The sequence below is a fragment of the Monodelphis domestica genome, chromosome 4, assembly GCF_027887165.1.
Source record: "Monodelphis domestica isolate mMonDom1 chromosome 4, mMonDom1.pri, whole genome shotgun sequence".
NCBI lineage: Eukaryota > Metazoa > Chordata > Mammalia > Didelphimorphia > Didelphidae > Monodelphis > Monodelphis domestica.
Window position 1 is genome coordinate 101411335 of NC_077230.1, and position 17575 is coordinate 101428909.

At 31.5% G+C, this 17575-nt stretch overlaps 1 protein-coding gene across 6 annotated transcripts in view; it reads right to left on the reverse strand.

Annotated features, from left to right (window-relative positions):
- PIK3CB (phosphatidylinositol-4,5-bisphosphate 3-kinase catalytic subunit beta) overlaps positions 1-17575 on the reverse strand; it is a 200268-nt gene that overhangs the window by 63447 nt on the left and 119246 nt on the right. For all 6 annotated transcript variants that reach the window (XM_056793674.1, XM_056793673.1, XM_056793675.1 and 3 more), the window contains 4 exons: positions 11518-11743; positions 5156-5379; positions 3623-3802; positions 915-1085 (listed from right to left, as the gene is read on the reverse strand). In XM_056793674.1, coding sequence (XP_056649652.1) covers positions 915-1085; positions 3623-3802; positions 5156-5379; positions 11518-11743 — 801 coding nt within the window. The remainder of the gene's footprint in view (positions 1-914; positions 1086-3622; positions 3803-5155; positions 5380-11517; positions 11744-17575) is intronic.

A 17575-nucleotide genomic window follows, 5' to 3' on the forward strand; every position in this document is an offset into this window, starting at 1 on the left:
TCAAAAGACATCACCAGTGATGCCATTTTGGGTCTCTTTTTAAGCATGAAGGGCAACAACCAACCATCCAATATAAATTACATGGTTATCTGTGTGTGCGCGTGCGCATGCTCATGTGTGCACATGGGCAAATAGGCATGGGAAACATCCAGAATAGAGAGCTAAAAAGGAAGAGAAAACCAACCCATTACTCGAAGGAGAATGAGACATGGTAAGAAATAAAGTAAAACCATCTGATTGGCGGTTTTTCATACTAGTAGTTGGAATTAGGGACAAAGATTCTGGAACAAAGATGGAATGTATAAAAAGTCAGTATAACCAAACAATATTTCCTGTTGTTCTTAAGAATAATATAGATGTAATTTACACAAGATATTCTGAAAATGTGATCTGATTAGCAGGTTAAATATTTTTAAAAGATAAGTATTCCATTGTCATTATCAGGTTAAAAATATTTAAAAGGATCAAGCATTTCCAGGCATAAAGCTGAAAACATCAGTTCTATTAACATCACTGCAGAAAAGACATTAACTGTTGTAATTAGGAGTGAGAATTCAACTTAACTCTTGTATGAACATAAGGTACCACTCTAAAAACAGTTGAATTGAATGCCATGTTGTTGAACTATCTTTCCTTTTAAAAGATGTAAATAAATAACCAAACACAGGAGTAAAATCATAAACACAGACAAAAACTTTGACTGAAATGCAATTTTAGTAGTTAATAGATGAGAAGAAAATTTTAAGTCTAAAAAAATTTTTTTTAAAAAGATAAGAATTTTCAAAGACAAGCCAATAAGTAGCACACATCTACTGTGGCAAAAGGAAAAAAGAAAAAAATAACAAGAACTGAAATGTACAAGTTGAAAGGTCAGGTCTTCTTAGGGTCATTTAAGGATGAAGAGTTAAACTTACAGAAATTATTCGTGTTTTTTTTGGTGGCAGTGGAAGAGGAAGGTTGGATGAATTTCGATTTATGGCAGCTTCTATGGCAATCATTTCCTGTTCACACATCTTCTTTATATTGCAACATTCAACAAGAGTGAGTTTGGGAAGAGTCCTATTCATGACACAGTTCCGAATATACTGAAATAGAAGCCAATTATTATAAAAGTGAAAATTTCATCTGTTTTTAACAGGTTTATACAATCCTTTAAAAAAAACCACACCTTTTTCTTCAGTTTTCAAATAAACACTAAATATTTAGTTCCAAGTGTTAAAAGAAGTTTCTTAATCTCTCCCTCTGTCTCTTTAAGAGGCAGAAAAGGAGGCAGGAACAGAAACATTTCTAAGTAAGAATTAGCAGAGAGCCAAAGCTTCCATCACCTAAGAGATAAAGATCATATATATGGAGCACCATTGAAAGTTTAAGAGCTCCTTTTTCTCTGGCTTCGTAGCAAGGAGTGCTTCTGTGTCGGTCTCTCTCTGTCAAGAGGAACTGGCAGTTACTTTTGACAGTTTGGACTGAGATACTGATTTAAGGAGGTGGTAGTAGATTAATGCTTACTGATTAGTTTGGGTAGTTAGATAGCAAATACAATCTTAGTTAGACAGAGTAGATAATTTAGGTCTACTTTGCAAGGAAAGAAAATTCTGCCCTTGAAGGCAGTTAGTTTTAGGGTTTCATAGAAATTTTAGTTAGGATTTGGATTTTAGGCATAGTTAAAAGATATTAAGAGTGATCATCTCACTTTCCTTCCCCCTATTTCCTATCTGAACTTCTCAGAATAAATGTTGGTGTTTTATCAACCTGCTCTTTGTACTTTTGTCAAAACTCCTAACCAAAAAATTTAAGCCATCACACAAGGCAGAAGAGCAGTAGGAATTAGGCAATTTGAGTTAAGCATACAAGGGTCACGTAGCTAGGAAATGTCTGAGACCAGACCAGAGACCTGGCTCTCTATCCCCTAAGTCAACTGACTTCCCCATTCTAGCCTTTCATCACAGTGCTTCACAACATTTTAAAATCAAGGATGAAATTAAGGTAGAAAATAGTAGGAAAACTAGAATATGAAATATGAGTCAGTATGAGTTACTTGAAAAAAATCTAATTGGGATTGATTACATTCAAAAAAAGCCCAAAATGTTAAAAAAAAAATTGATGAATTTTTTCCTTGGAATATCAATAGAAATTTTAAATGATTCAAGCAAGTCATTAATAATTATAGTGTTCAAGACAAAGGAATATACAAGAAATAATAAGAACCCATTTAGGGCAAAGATGTTAAAGAAAACTCTTACTATTTCTGACTAATATCAAATGATTCTGATAACTTATTAATGATAGTATAGTTTGAGGTAGGGAAATACTATTTCCCTCTTCATCATACCAGTTTTTTCATTATTTTCCTTGACATCCTAGACATTTTATTTTTTCAAATGTTAATATTTCCTAAATGTTACTATTTTACCAAGTTCTGTAAAATACTTTGTCTCCTGACTGATAATTTGAAAATATAAAACACGTAGGAAAGAATTTCCTATTTCATAAAAACTGCTATGAAAACTGGAAAGCATTCTGACAGAAATTAATCCAGAAATAGAAAATTTTAATATTGGGTTATTAGACTGCCATTATCTAAGTATTAATGGGATCAGTAATTTGACTTCACTTTTAAGGCAATTCTTTTGGCTTTCCTGATGTACTGCACCATGATGTAAAAGTCAAACTTTTCATGAGAAGCAAGGATGATTGAAATGTGATAACTGTGACTATAAACTCCTGCAGAGCCAAAATTACATTGAACACTTTGTAACCCCCACTACCTTCCACAATTAAGTTCAACAACTGGGCAAGAAAAATTTTTTAAAAATGTTAAGGGACTGAAGATGAATATACAGAAATACAGATGGCAGCATAATTCAATTCCTTTTAAGTTAAAATCTTATAAACAGGTATTGTACTCTGTTACCAAGAATAAATGTGAATTGGAAGTGAATTGGAAGATCTGCACTAGGTATGCACATCCTAAAAAAGCATAGAGGCAGTATTACTTTTATAATTACTCAGTGGCATTAAAAAAATATGAGAAAATGAAAACATTTAGAAAAATATTATTTTATAGTATTCTGAGCCTTGAATTATCAGGACTTAAAAACTCTGAACAATTTAAAAACTTTTTTCAGAATTTTGGAGAACTAATGAAGATACAATGATACCCAGTTATTAAGAAAGAAATAGCAGAACCAAGATGCAAACTAAGACATGCATTTCTGGATTAATTCAATTTAGTAATTTGTTCCTCTTGACTATAAATCTCTTGCAAGGGATTTATTTTTCTTCTTTTCTTTCTTTTTTAGGAGAGATAGTGGCAAGAATAGGGAAAGTAAAAAAAGGATAAAGAGGGGTAATTAAAGCATCTCTTTTTTTAAAAATATACACAACAGACAACAAAAGAAAGATTACAGAGAATAAGAGAGGTATGGCATACTTAAATGAAAACTGTATGTTGGGATTTGTTATATATTTACAAGGAAAGCAAGAGGCAAATAAAAGACATGCAGCCACAATACTCTGTTCTAAAACAGATATATAAATGTCCATTTTATTTGCTATTTGTTAAGCTTATATATTAAATAATAACAAATTTTTTAAATAGCTAAAATTTTAACAAATTACATACTTGGAACTGAATTAGTGGGTGATCACCAAACACATATTCTAGTCTCCCACTGACTTGTAGCACATAGTCATAGGGATCAACTTCATCTTCCTTCCCATGGATAGTCAACCGTTTTCGGATTGCCAACTCATTTAGCTTGATGGGATTCATATTAGGAGATACTTGGAAACTAAATACATCCTTTTAAAAAGAGAAAGCAAGTTATAATTTAATAAAATACTGCATTTATGATATTGAAATTTATTTTTGCCACAAAATCATTCAAGATTCAGAAGCCTGAGCTTCCAATTATTTTGATGTGTTAGGTTGTCACAAAAGAACATCAAACTTTAATCATTATTTGCACTTTTGCATGCATTAGAAAATGGATATTAACTCTAATTTAGCATTTCTCAACTAGAATTAAAAAACTCCAACATTTCCCCCTTATGTTTCTATGTTTTCCATTGAAATTTCTCTCATTCAGTATAACTGAAAAATGAAAAAAATTGTAGAACTATTAAAAAATATAATATGTAAATTTAAGTCCATTTAATGAATTTGGGAAGGTGAGGAGAGAGAAAACTATGATTTAAAAGTCAATTTTTAAGTTACAAAAACAATGTCAAATGAATTGTTTTCTTTCTTGTCTAAGTATTGCTACAACTGGTTTTACTTTTACCTCAGTGACACAACTATTAATTTAATGTAAAACAGGGACTGCTGAAGCTATTTTTCTACCATAAGAAAATTAGAAAATCATTTCTCAAAGCCCCATTTCAAATTTTCCCAATTGCAATACTGATTGGAGGGAGAAGGTAGTAAGATTACATAACTAAGATGCCCCTATATTACCACTTCAAAAGAAAAATGATGAAATTTTCCATGGCTAGGTACTCTCCTCTCCACTAATTTTATTTGCATTTATGAGATTTTTCCCTTATTATCTACTTTTCAAAGTAAAGACAGTCTCTATTTTCATGATTAAAATAATCTCTGAAAATACATTATAAAGCAAATTAACATGAAGCAGATTGAGCACATGTGTAGTCCTTTTGCATTTATAAGCTTGTATATCTCTGGAATCACTGGGTTGTGATTCCAACAAGAAGTAATGAAGTTTAAGCATTAAGCACTATGGAACAAAATGACAAAGATCAATCCAATTAAGTGGAGCAGGAGGTGTGCCACTAGAATCAGCTTTATGTTCTAACACTTCTTTGTGCTTTGTTCCTTTGTTCAAAAACAACAGAAAACATTTAAAGTTTTTCTGCTTAAATCTTAACTCCACAAACTTTAAGCAAATGTTTGTATAAAAATTTGGGTCTTAATGAAAAAAATCTGTTCAGTGTACTAGTAATTTACTAACAAGTTAAAAGTTGCCCAGTTCACAAATGCTACTATATTTTCTTCATTTCTAGGTCATTGGAGAACATAGCATTCATATAACTTCAATGCTAAGAATTTAATGAATAGACTGGCAGTAAACTACAAGGTTAATATGCAATCCCAAGTGAAAATGTTAAAAATTACATTAGAATAATATGAGGATACCTGGCAATTTTCAAAATGCACAGCTACCACAAGATTTCCACCATAAAGTTTATCTTCCAAATTTTCAGGAATGGAAGGTTCTTGTTCTGGTGGATAAGTATGCTTTAACCAATCCATCCAAGACAATCCTATAAGGGATTGGATCTTTTCTTCACTGAATTGGCGCATTTTACTTCGGAACTCCATCACCTCAGGATCTTCCAGGGCATCAAACTCATGAAGACCTAAATAAATTTTAAAAAAAGATCACTTAACTAGCCAATCAAGTAAAAAGACTTATACTGTATAAGAGAAATATAAATACACTTGATAAAATCTACTCAGCAAAACTAATTGTAATCTTTAAAGAGGAAAAGTAGATATTTAAAAAAACAAAGGACTTTCAAGCATTCCTGATAAAAAGGGTGGAGCTGAAGAGAAAATCTGATATTCCAATGTAAGATTCAAGAGAAGTATAAAAAGATAAAACAGAAAAGAGAAATCATAATAGATTCAATATGATGGTTAAACTATTTACATTCCTATGTGGAAAAACTATACATCTTCCTACTAAGAACTTTATTATATAATTGGAATCTGAACCCCAGAACTACAATTCCCAACACCCCACTCTCCTCACCTTACGTGCTAATGTATGCAGGATATAAAATTTGTGTAGCCCTGCCTCTCACTCTCTTTTTCTGTGATCAGCAGCTGGCAGAAGAGGGCTTTTTGAGAAAGGGGAGAAAACTATTTACATGGTTTTATTTTGGTTTGATAATCAAGTTATTATACTTCTATTTCCTTTTTATTCCTTTACTTGAAGTGATAACTAATAAACTTTATAAAATATAATACTTGGAGTATTGGACATTAATTTAAATCCAACAATTATTACTGAGGAAGTTAAAGAAGTTTACATAGACAAATGGCATGAGTGTTGGAATGATCTCCAAAAATAAAGTGATGAAAAAGGAGAACACATTGGGAATAGAGAGAACAAGGAAAAGAGAACGAAGAAAATTTGCTCATGTAAAGAGAAGCCATTACAATAGAGAAAATGAGAATGTGGTGGGCAATGCTTGCACCTCATTCTCATCAGAATTGGTTCAAAGAGGGAATATATATATATATACACACACATATACTCAGTTGTGTATAGAAATTTAACTAACCAAATAAGGAAATTGGAGGAGAAGGGAATGGGGGTAGAGAGAGAAACAATAAAGGAGTTAAGGATGGCAATAGTTAGAAGCAAAACAGAGTTCTGAGGGATAGTCTGAAAAAGAGAGAGGAAGAAACAGAAGAAAATGGGATGAAGGGAAATATCTAGTAATCATCACAGTGAATGTGAATGGGATGAGCTCACGGAAGCAGATAGAAAAATGGATTAGAAAACAGAATCCAACAATTGTTGCTTTACAAGAAGCACACTAAAAACAGAAAGACACATGTAAAGCTAAAATAAAGGAAGTGGTAGCAATTATGATCTCAGACAAAAGCAAAAGCAAAAATAGACCTAATTAAAATAGAGAACCAGGGAAACTACAATGTATTGAAAAGTACCTTTGACAATGAATATCAAAAATTTTCACAGCAAGTTTCTCTGATAAAGGTCTTATTTCTCAAATATATACAGTATAGAACTCAAATGAATAAAAGTATTCCCCAAATGATAAATGCCAATGAATACTTTTTTATTCCAGAAAAAAATTAAATCTATTTGTAGTTATATTTTAAAATGGTCTAAATTGCTATTATAGAAATGCAAATTCAACCAACTCTAAGGTACCACCTCACATCTACTAGAAATGGCAAATGTAGGGGGGGTGGGGGGTGGATAGGTATACTAATGAACTGGAGAAAAATTTAGTAATATGCCCAAAAGGACTATCAGACTGTACATACAGTTATGACCTAGCAACACACCACTTTTAAGTTCTGTATTACAAAGAGATCAAGAAAAAGGAAATGAACTATATGTAAAAAAATAATTTATAATAGCTCTTTTTTGTAGTGGCAAAATATTAGAAATCAAGGGGATCCTCATCAATTGGGGAATGGCTGAAAAAATTGTGGCATATATAATTGCAATTGAGTACCACTGTGCTATAAGAAATGATCAGAAGAATGTTTTCAGCAAAATATGGCAAGACCTATATGAACTGATATAAAATGAAGTAAAGTTGTAATGACAATCAACTGTGAAAGACGTGGCTGCTCTCATCAGTACAATGATCAAAAACAACTCCAAAGGACTCATGATGAGAGAATGTTATCCACCTCCAGAGAGAAAACGGATGAGTATAAATTGAAACATGAGTTTATCACCTTATTTTTCTTGCTTTAAAAAAATATGGCAAATGTTTTACATGATTTCATGTGTATATATACTGCTTGCCTTCTCAATGAGTATGGGAGGAAGTGGAAAGAAGATCAAGAATTTGAAACTCAAAATTACAAAGAAAATAATTCTTAAAAATAAAAAATAAATTGAAACGGTTTTTATAAAGCTATTGTGGTAAGGAAAAACAAGAAGAAAAACATTCTTGAAAAATATAAAAAAGTAAGTTATGAAAAATATTAACTTCATATGGATAGAAGAGAAATTTAAACTTGGCAAAGGAACTAACTTGTATAACCCAGCACTAAGGATTTTCAACGTAAAAAGAAACTCTTAGAAAGAAATGCTATTTCAATTCCTATTTCTAGATAACCAGATGTTAGCACTTACTGAAAATTATGTATCTCTATTGTTAATTTTACAAAACTTAACATCAATGAAATTTCTATCAACATAAGAGTTTCAAATAGCAGCAGCCATGTTTACACAGTGAAAATATTGAGTACACCATTGAGTAAAATATTCTTTTCTATATTTAATTAGGAACCACTTATACTTAAAAGTAAGCACTTCCAAGCAGTGCAGCTTCTTTTAAATTTGTGATTATTCTAATAAATCAGTATATTTATCATTAAGAAAAATTAAGAGAATATTAAAATTTGAATTTGGACAGAGAAACAAAATTTGACTTTGGAGAGACCCTCTATATCAAGATATGAAATTCAATGCTTGAGAGATTATCAGGAGAAATTTATGTGCTTTTCTGTGTGTATCACTTCCCAAATAATCATCAGCCATAGAATAAGATAAAGCTTCAAACATATGTAAGTTTATGCATCTGAGATATTTGAAAATGGGGGCTTTAATTAATTCTATTTTTACCTCAGTGTCTAACAGATAGTATGTGACTAATAAATACTTGATTAACAATTGTCCAAAAAAAGAGCATGAGATTTAGAGCTGGAATAGAAGTCTGAGAATATTTAGTTTTATCAAGCCATTTGATTTTTTAAAAATTAATTAGTTTAGAATATTCTTCCAAGGTTACAAGATTCATGTTTTTTCCCTCCCCTCCCCCTACCTCCCTCTTCCAGCTGACGCACAATTCCACTGGGTTTTACATGTGTCATTCATCAAGACCTATTTCCATATTATTGATTAATTTACACTAAGGTAATTGTTGAGAGTCTACATCCCCAATCATATCCCCCTCAAACCATGTGATCAAGCAGTTGTTTTTCTCCTGTGTTTCTATTCCCACGGTTTCTCCTCTGAATGTGGATAGTGTTTTCTCATAAGTCCCTCACAATTGTCCTTTACCAAGTCATTTGAGAGATTAGAAGTGGAGGCCCATTGAAGAGAAGTCAAATATACTAAAGAAGCTATTGATAATTTTGTTGATAGATCCACTAAGGCTTATGGTTTAGATTAAATAGGAGTTGCCTTTCATATGAAGGGAATATTCACTAAAAGAGGCTTTTAAAAAATACTACCAATATGAAAGAACTTGAAGAGGAGAGATCACTGAATTATATTTCAAGTGATTTCATTTATTAATAATATATTTGTTTTATATTTACTAGCAAGAGTTGGGTGAAATTATTTTAAGGATTCAAACATAGTATTGTTTTACAAATCTGTTAAATAGAATAATTTCAAGATTTTTTAAAAATTATCAATAAGTAATTCCTGACTCAAATTAATATTTATAAGTATACATTTCTTTCCATTCTATATACATAAAAGCTTAAGCTGAGGAAATCAAAGACCTGTTTAAAAAAAATTATTTATGAAAATGCTTTGGATCAAGACCCTCACAATGTCTCTGATGGAATATATAGATATAGTAGCAATGATCCATCATGAAGAATGACCAGAAACCAATTGTTGGATTTAAAATGATACTAGTCACAAAAAATTAAATGATCAGGCATATCAATTTTCAGGAAAACATATTTTTAAAGTATTTAGTTCAGTGTTATCAGAAAAGGTTTCATTGTCTTCTTATGGTCTAAGGCAGAAGCAACAAGCTTGCTCCTGCAGTCTAAACAGAAGTTACAGTCTCAACAATTGTTTATTGTTTTACCAGGAGGATGACCTCATCAATCCCTAATTGTGTTTATCTGATTACACAATATGCAACTGTAATGCCAGGCTTATTAAATACTTTTTGAATGAAAGTCCATTATAAAGTTTACTGAATTTGTTCCTTAAATGTACTATTAATATCTGAATATGCATACAGCTCACTCATGAAGTGTTTCCTACATATACTTAACATACTTATGACTACAACCTCCATTCACTGGTAATCATATATATGATTGTTACCAAACTATTAAAAATTGTGACTACATTGAATTTGATGAAATAAAGTTATTTCAAGTCATAAGGTATCTTAAGAAATGGAGCGGGGGAGGAATTTAAAATTCAGTTTCCAGCAGGATTAAAGACAAATAAGAAATTATGTTTCTAATTCTTAAAGATAGAGGCTTAAATTTAAAACTAAACTGTACATACATTATAAAAGCCTAGGTTTAATTTTCTTATGTTTTAGATTCATATGCCTTGGCAGGCTACAAAAGAAATGGGACTATATTAGTTATTGAGTTAGTTAGGAGAATAAGATATATCAACAAAAAAAATTGTGAAAAGGAAATAGATCCTAGCAAATCCTTTTAACTGAGGTCTTAAAAAGTAGATAAGACAACCTTCCAAATTATCCAATATATTTGTTTCTTCTTTGATTAACTTTTCCCAACATCCACAACAGATGTTTAGAATTACTATATAATATTTACTTACGGAATGCAAAAAGATTCCAAAATTCAACTAAGAATTTGTGAGCAAAATCCATTGTCAAATAAACACCATATCTAAAAGTCAAATACAAAGAGTTTTTCCATGATCCATTGTAAAATACGAAACATGGATCTTCTTCATAACCATGAATAGTCCAAAAGTAACTATGTTTTTTCCACTAAAGGAAAGACACATTCAATTTGATCAAGAAACTCAAGAAGACTTACCTAAATTGATTCAGAAGGAATTAAGCAGAACCAAAAGAATAATATACAACATGGCTACAGTAATGTAAATGAAACAATACTAAAAAGTAATAGAACTCTAACTGTAATAACTAGTCTCAATCCTAAAGACCAAAAGATGAAAAACACTTTTTTCTCAGTAGAGAGGAAAGAGACTGCAAAGGTAGAAAGTGGCATTCGGTGGTATGCATCATCACTAGGACGTACTTGTTTAACTGGTTTTCTCTGTCACAAGATAGAATTCAATGTTGAAAGTAGGAAGGTCAAGGGGAAATAACTGGGGTACATGAAAAATAAGACATCAATAAAGCTTAAAAATAAAATGGCTTAGAACTGTTTAAGAATTAAATACAATAGTAGCTGTGGGGAAAAGGGTAAGTTTTTTGGCATACTGGGAATATTCTTGTAAGTTATGAGTGCAAAGTCAAGCAAGATTTTAAAAAAACTAATTTTATTAATCTTATTGTTTTACATATGTATATGATACACACACACACACACACACACACACACGTAAAATCCCTTTCTTATCCCCTGAATCATACTTTGTAACAAGAGAAAAAGAAAAGGAAAAAAATAATTTAATTAAAAACCAAACATATTAACCAAGTCTAAGGTCATGAACATATTCTATTTTTTGTAGCTCTTTTCCAGAGAAAAGTGTCTTGGACATTAAAACTTAGTTCCGGGAAAGCTAGGTGGCTCAGATCAAATCTGGTCTCGGACACTTCTTAGCTGTGTGATCCTTATAAGCAAGTCACTTAACCCCAACTGCCTAACCTTTGCTGTTTTAAGGTTTATTCATAATCATTTGTAATATTCATAATTCATAAGGTTTAACCAAAATTTTACATAATAATTACCTGACTTAAAAATGCAAGTATTTATGTGCCTGTATCCATGCATATATAATACCTGAACATATATGTGTGACATTAATCATTTTCCATAAAGTAGGAAACAAACAAAAGTCCAATAAAATAAAATATTACCTTTTCCTATAAGAACTCCAATTTTGGAGTCTAATTTTTCCCCTGGGTCACAATTTCTTGTCACCACTTTGAGAACTGGAAGAAAAGGTCTGACATCACAGAGTCTTCTTGTTTCATCTTCGAGCTCCTCATAAACTGCAGTTTGGTTCACACATGCAAACATGTAAGAGTCAATTTCCATAAGAAGATTAAACATTGGGTAGCTGTGAGCTTGCTTCCATAGCATCTGCAAGTAATGATTGGAAAAATATACAGTCAATTTTGCTCTAAAACTTGTTTTGAAAATGTTCCAAAATTGATGTATAAGGGCACAATTTGAGCATAACTTTAATTTTGAGTTTGTACATGTACAATTTCTTCCCTGCAACACTGAGAATGCACAAATCTGCATGACCTCACAATAATGCACTAACTGAAGCTGCCAAAGTCCATTTCCACAAGCAAAATTTAAGTCTTTTTCATGTTGAAGTGCTCTATTTATTGTGTATTTTTTGGTGCAATAGGAACTGTGTATCAAAAAGGGCTGTCTATATAATACCCCTTCCCCCAAGTCCCCTCCTCTGCTGTATCCAGAGCAGGAGCAGCCAGAAGCACATCTATTTATTGATGGGAGTACTTATGTATTTCTTGAACACTTACCATGTATAAAACTATGCTACAATTTTTATTACTTTTCTATAATTTTTTTTATGTCACTGACAGTTTTTTGAGCATTGTGACCCATAACATTTTCCCATATGCCCTATAGTTTTTAAGTGTGAAATTTTGCTTTTGGGGGATGCATAACTTAAGTTATAGAAAACACTGCATAGTAAAGAAAAAAAAAATCATTAAATTATGTTTATTTTCAAGTTAGTTAGTTATATCTTTCACAATTGGAGGGGAAAAGTATTAACACAGCCTGATGATGCTGAAATGACAAGCAAATAGGAAAGAAAAGAAATTCTGCCATCTCTCAAAACCAACAAAAACCAAGAAAAAAAAATAACTGGCTATAATAGACATATAATAGAACTGAGTCAAATACAAGATGGCAATGAGATAGGAGCAGAAGAGGCTATTATAACAAGTTATCAAACAGCATGAGTGAGGGTTACAGTTTGGGCACATGGTCTCTAAAAGGTTCGCCATCACTGCTCTACATACATAGATACTCAAATGATTTTCATTAAATGCAGATTGAACATGTGGCTCCACTCCTCAAAAAAAGTATCTTATTGCTTTTCTAGGATCAAACACAGGGTGTCCCAAAAGTGTTAGTATAGTTCTAAGTTTTAAATAGCTTAATTTAAAACTCCACTAAAACTTTGGGGGCACCTTGTATGATTTGCTCTGGCTTTTAAAGCTCCCTAACACAATTCTGAAGAGCTTGAGATGAATAAATGCTATCTACCTTCAGAGAAAGAATTAATGGAATTTGAATGCAAACTGAAGCACTATTTTTCACTTTACTTTCTTCACATAACTTAAAAAGAAATGTGTTTCTACAAACTGACCGATATGGAAATGTTTTGCATGATATCACATGTACAATCTATATAAAGTTGCTTACTGTCTCCGGGAAGGGGAAAGGGAAGGAAAGCACATTTGGACCTCAAAACTTAAAAAAATAATATTAAAAAAATTTATGTGTAATTGGGAAAAATAAAACATTGAAACATTAAGCAAGAAAAAAAAAAAAGCTCCTTGAAAATCTGACCCAACTTATCTTTCCAGTCTCACTTATACATTACATCCCCACTCTCAGATTGTTGTCTATTCCTCACACTAAGAACTCCATCTCCCATTGTGCCTTTGCACTGAGATTTACCCATCCCTGAAATGTACTCCCTTCTTACCTTCTCCCTTCAGATTTCCACACTTCTTTAAGTTACAATTCAAATACTGCCTTCTAATGTGAAACCCTCTTTCCTTAAGTAGCTTGTATTTAACCTCTTTTTATTAATTTCATATTAATTCTGCATGTAAATATATGGATGTCGTCTCTACAGATATAATGTAAACTCCTTCAAAATAGGGCTAGTTTCATTTTATTCTTTCTACCTATGCCCTCTGCCTAGCATAATGTCTGATACATATATTGTTTATGTTTAATAAGTGCTTATAGATTTATTACTTTATAGTATATATGTATATATATATACTATATATTTACTTTATAGAAGTGTTATTCATTAGTGAAATAAAAACTGGAAAATTCTGATGATAATGAATCTAAAAGCTGAAGTGTACCCAACGATAACTGCTTACAGTAATGCCTTTACGAGGGCATGGGGTTGCAAAGATTTTACATGCTCACTGCAGAAAAAAACATACAATTAAGCCCAGACATTTTTAACAAATTAAGTAGCATGGGAATAAGTTTTTAGAACAATCTAGAAGATTGTGATTTCAAGGACTTATGTCTTATGAAAATGACAAATTATTTTTGACAAGTCAATTTATGACATGGACTTCAGTTCACTTCCCCTATAAATCCATTATGATTTAAGTCTCTTACACTTAAACTTGTCCTTTGCTTCCTTACTTTTTTACTAAGTAAGATACTAAGTATTAGTTTTTAGGTTGAAGAACATTAAGGGACAGGCAATTAGAGTTGCTCAGGGTTATACAGCTATGAAGTGTCTCAGGCCAGATTTGAGCTCAGGACCTCCTATCTACAGAAGGGGCTCTTTAATTTCTTCTGTAAATTGCCTATTCATAACCTTTGATCATTTATCAATTGGGAAATTGATCTTATTTTTATGAATTTGATTTAGTTCTATAGTCAGTATATATTTGTGAAATGAAGCCTTTGTCAGAGAGGACCTTGGTTCAAATTAGACCTCAGCCACTTCCTAGCTGTGTGATCCTGAGCAAATCACTTAACTCCACTTGCCTAACTCTTGCCCTTCTGCCTTGGAGTTGTTACTAAGACAGAAAGTTAGGGTTTTAAAAAAGAAAAAGACTAACAATGTATAGACTGCAGACTAGAAAACGGAAGCAATTTTCAAGTATATGAATATATGAAGTATATGAAGGCTTCATGAAGAAGAGAAATTACATTAGCAATGCTTGGCTACAAGGAAATGAAAGGATGGACATTGTAAAGAGGCAACTTTACATTTGATATAGAGAAGTTTCAAACAGAGAGATATAAAATTGGAATAGTTTGCTTTGGAAAGTAATGAACTCGACCTCATTGAAGGGTTTCAAGTAAAGGCTAGCTGACCTGGCTAAGCATGTTCCACAAAGGACTCTTGTTCTGGACAAGATGGCTTCTGGAGTTCTTTCCTAGTCTGAAATTCTGGGATATAGTTCTAACTTTCATACCATTTACTCTCCTATTATCAAATAATAAATTACTAAATAATAAATTTTAGTCAAAAGGACCTCAGTTTGGGTTCCAAAAAAACAACCTCCTATGTACAAAATGGGGTAAGCTTGGCTAAAGTACATTTCATATAAAAAAAAAAAAGACTAGTTGTGAACAAAAATGAATTTCGAAACATTCTTAAAATTTTAAATAAAGACATTTTGGTGGACCCTGGATCTAATATTTAATAGTGAGACAGTCAAGATAATAATAAATGTGATCACATATACTACATCAAGAGAGGCCTGATATATACAGATTGGGGGGGGGGGGGGGGGGGGGAGGTGATAGGCCACTGTAACCTGGCATTGGGCAAGTAAGTGGCACAATGGATAAAGTGCCAGGTCTGGAGTCAGGAGGTCTCATCTTTCTGATAAGATATTATGATAAGTTTTAGGCACCATATTTTGGTAAGGAGACTGAAAGGCTATATCATTCCTAATAGTCAAAACAAGACTAATTGAAGGTCTTTAATCAAAGATTATATTTCTACCTGTTGGACATGTTCATCCAGGCAAGAAAATTACTATAGTATAGTCTGCTATAGTATTGCTTTGCTTAGATTTACCTTCATTCTTTTCCCTGTCCTATTCATTTTTGACAAAATAGACCTTGATAAACTATAAAATTAATTTTTTATGAAATTTCTCTATTAATTTACAAAGAATATGTCTTATTGTCCTATACGACAGAAGTTACATCTTTTTCTGATATTGCTTGTTGCTTTTGAAATTGTTGATAGTTGCTATCAGATATGATGAATATAAACAGAAGGAAATAGCTCCCAAAACCTGCTTTTGATTAAAGAAAAATGAAAAAATTACTATGTACTAGATTTTACGAAAAAAAAGCATCGACCCTCAGTTTACTAATATTCAAAATAAGCTATTTTATCACCCACATAGAATCAATGCTCTAAAAACCTATCCTAAATAATAAAAGGTAAGAAATAATCAGGCTATATCTGATTTTTAAGTTTAGTAATCAAATTATTTGAAAAAAGAACCAAAGTCCAAGGAGAATGTTCATATGGAATTTTGCCATCCAGTGTTCATAATCACACTTAATAAAAATAAAATGTGTCAAGTATCTTTTTTCTACACGGAAATATTTTTTGACTTATTCTTTCATTTTTTAGACTCTTTGCTCAATTAACAAGTGTTTTTTATTACTTTGTCCTGGTTCCAATTACTTTGAGCAAATTTAAAAAGAAAAAAGAAAGAAAAATATCATCTTCAAGTAAATTAAGTTTCCCATTAACCAAGTCCAAACAATGTCTTATTCTTTCTGAATTTAAATTTTATCACCTCTATTAGGAGAGGCCTATTCCTTCTTCATGCTTTTAGATTCAACGCTTATCAGTATGTTGATAAGAATGCTAAAGTCTTTCCAAGTTATTTTGCTCTATAATATAATCATTATATAAATTCTTCTGATGTTTTCCCAGTTTCCTCTGTAAAGGTAAATAATTTCTTATGCTACACTAATATTCCATTACAATTTGCTTGGCCATTCTTTACTGAAAGGCAGGTCTTTTAAGTTTCCAGTTCATCTACTCTAAATAGACTTTATAAGAAAGGGTGATTTATTTTGTTCCTTAGACCCCCTTAGAATGTGTGTTTCTTGATGGCAGAGGTAGTATTTTGGCTTTTTTGTATCCCCAATACTTATCATAGTGCCTAGACTAGGTATATAAAATATTCTATGGGGAGTTTAATTGGTAGAACACTGAATAAATGAATGAATTTAGAAAGTATTGTCATTTTCATTACACTAGTTTAATCTACACATGAGTAATTAACATTCCCAATCATTTAGGTCTATGGCTGATTACTTTAAACAAGTTATCAGTGGGATCACATAGGAATGGTTATGCCTCCATGTGTTAGATGGCAGGTGTTCTAATAAGAATAAAAATTTATTAAACATTTTTCCTTATTATTCAACTTCAGCATGTTCAAAGTTATTTTGATTTATTTTCTAATCACCTCATTTATATTAACTTTGTCACTAAATAAGATTGTAAATTTCTCAAGGGATGAGATAACATAAAAGTGTAATATAGTAAACAGAATATTAATGCCAAAGCCTAAAAACCTGTTAAAATCTTAGATTTATTAATCACTATTTCACGGTAATTAATAAATCAGGTGAACAGGTATATCTCTCAACTTGTAAGGCCTTGTCTCCTCATTTGAAAAATGAGGATATTGTTCCAGATGATCCTGAACATTTGAATTAAAGTTCTAAATGCTATGAAATTTTATATTTCCTAATAATATGTACAGATTATAGAAATAAGTATAGAGCATACTTTATATTAGGTATTTAATAACAAATTTTATTGGAATATCAGTCTGACATTTATTAAAAAGTCTAAAAGTTTTCTCCTTTTCTATTCATGGTAACACACTAACTAAAATATTCAGTTTCAGATATTCTTATTTTATTCAGTTTTATTTTATTGCTCTTAATGAACTCTTTCACCAATTTCAATATATTAGATATAAAATAGTGATTAGACCCATAATTTCCTTGACATAAGAAATCCAAAATGAGCAAGCTAATTCTATCAATGGAGATCAGGTCCTTCTCTGCAATTACAATCTTAAAAGGTTGACCAAAGCAATGATAAGACTGGTCTATGGTCACAGATTCAGCATCTCTTTTATAAAATTATCACCTGAAATCTCATCACCACAA